The sequence below is a fragment of the Buceros rhinoceros genome, unplaced genomic scaffold (genome assembly GCF_000710305.1).
Source record: "Buceros rhinoceros silvestris isolate BGI_N320 unplaced genomic scaffold, ASM71030v1 scaffold10525, whole genome shotgun sequence".
In the NCBI taxonomy this organism is placed as follows: domain Eukaryota; kingdom Metazoa; phylum Chordata; class Aves; order Bucerotiformes; family Bucerotidae; genus Buceros; species Buceros rhinoceros.
In genome coordinates this window covers 3994-5982 of record NW_010412273.1, presented here as the reverse complement: position 1 = coordinate 5982, position 1989 = coordinate 3994, and the positions used below count along the sequence as shown (strand labels likewise).

The following is a 1989-nucleotide window of genomic DNA, read 5'->3' as shown; positions in this document are numbered from 1 at the left end:
CTCATTTCATGCTAACGGTGGCGGGGGCCTGTCCCCATGTGTGGCTCGAGGCATGGCCAGCCCCGGGGACCAGCACGGCCTCCTCAAGGACGTGCTTGTGCCATTCCTGCAGAGCATGGCGGGATGTGATGGCCTCGACACCGAGGGTAACAGTCCCCACCCAGAGCTGCCGCTGCTGGGTTTGATCAGAAATGTTTAGCACGGTTTAGAGTGACTGGGAAGAAAAGCCTCTCTCAGAGCCTTGCTCCTTACCGCGCACATGATTGCCTTGCTCTGTCCCAATTCTAGTTTGTTCATAGGTTTTTTTAACATTTTAGATGAAAGGTTTGGGCTGGAGGGCAGTATCTAACACATATCTAACAAACACTGTCCAACAAAACAGTCATTTTTGACCAGGGCATCAGAAAATATTATTATAGCTGTGCTGTAATAAAGAGAATAGTCAGTGGAATCGTCTACTGTAGGCAAGGTGGCAGAGCTACGCCATGCCTGAAGGTATGAGATAATCAGTTTTCACAGATGCTGTACCTTTAACGTATGTGTGCTTTTCCCATTTCAAATTCAGTCCCACTTATTGTGAGAAAAGAGAGAACTTGCAATGAAAATATACCACTCACTTCTCAGCACAAGCTTCCTGACAGTGAGATACGGTCATTTTTCTTAAGTCATAGAACACAGCTCCCTTCAGCGTCCTCTCCCTCGAATCGTCGCTGAAGCAGCCCATGTAGGTGCCTGTGTGCATGCAAAGACCAGAGTTAGGCAACACGCACAGGATGAGATGGGGGAGAGTGAAAAAACCCATCCGTGGAGATCCAGCGCCGTAAGGTGGAGGCAGGGCTGTACTCGAGCAGGTCAGAACCTGTCAGGGGTCGTGCCTCCTGCGCAGACCCGTCCGCTGGTGCCAGACCTCCGCAGGTGCTGCTGAAGGGGTAAGTCAGTGGGAACGACCAGCAGGGAAAACAGACCTTGCCCTTACGTGGCTGCCGTGAGCAGGCCAGCCGTTGGGGGGTCTGCCACCACCCCGGCACCACGGCTCTGCCTGTTCCAGTCCCTCCCTGCGGTGCCAGAGCACGGCGAATTCCTAAAGTAAAGGAGTAGTCTTCCAAACGGTATAAACTTCGAGAAATTCTGTTGGATTTCTCCCAAGTTTTCTTGAAAATCTCCAGTTGGTAATGAGATGGTGCAAGAGAAATATTAAGAAAATCAATTTGCTTTGGGTACATAGAGTTATATTAAAGCTATAATGGAAAGATAATTTCAGTCTTAACTAGGCAGCACTGTAGCTATCGCATTGAACTATCTCCTTCTCTCCAGTGCAAATGAATCTCTTAAAATATGTTTTGCTTGACTTAGCATATGAAAGATAAATCTTCCTTGCAGACCACATTCTACGTTAAGCCTCTTTTTTTGTTGTCATGAACAAAATACTATAAAAATCCAGCCCATTTTTTAATATACAATGGGAAGGGTGATGTGGAGCCCCACTATTACACAGTAGTTGTGTGTATATAAGTACATTTTATCATTAAAACATGAAGGAAAAAAGGAAATTTGATTTTAGAAGTAGCAGTACTGAGATGATAACACAGGGAAATTAAATAACATGAGCTATGGACAGGACGAGAATATATGATGAAAAATGAAAATAAAAAGCATTATATTAACAATCAAATAATTCACAAGAAAAAGCAAGTTCAAGCCACTCTAACAGATTTTGGAACTAGAAATAATAAACCAAACATTTAAATATTGCAAACACAAAGTAGATGCAAAGACCTGCACATGGGTAATTTGCAAGCATGGAATTAGAAAATTTGCAAGCTGTGAGCATACCCCCGCAGCTCGCTGGTAACGAGGTGGGAGTCACACGCCTGCAGTATGGATGTTCTGCATTTTACTGGAGACTTTTCATTTGGGTACTTTGATTCTGACCAAAAGCAACAGAAGACTCAGTGTGTGGAGCCAAAGCGCCCGAGTCGGGAGGCACGG

The 1989-nt window shown here is 45.2% G+C and overlaps 1 protein-coding gene across 1 annotated transcript in view; it reads right to left on the bottom strand.

The window, feature by feature from the left end:
* Positions 1 to 1989, bottom strand: part of WSCD1 (WSC domain containing 1) — an 18258-nt gene that overhangs the window by 12388 nt on the left and 3881 nt on the right. The window contains exon 2 of the mRNA XM_010136330.1: positions 618 to 732. Coding sequence (XP_010134632.1) covers positions 618 to 732 — 115 coding nt within the window. The remainder of the gene's footprint in view (positions 1 to 617; positions 733 to 1989) is intronic.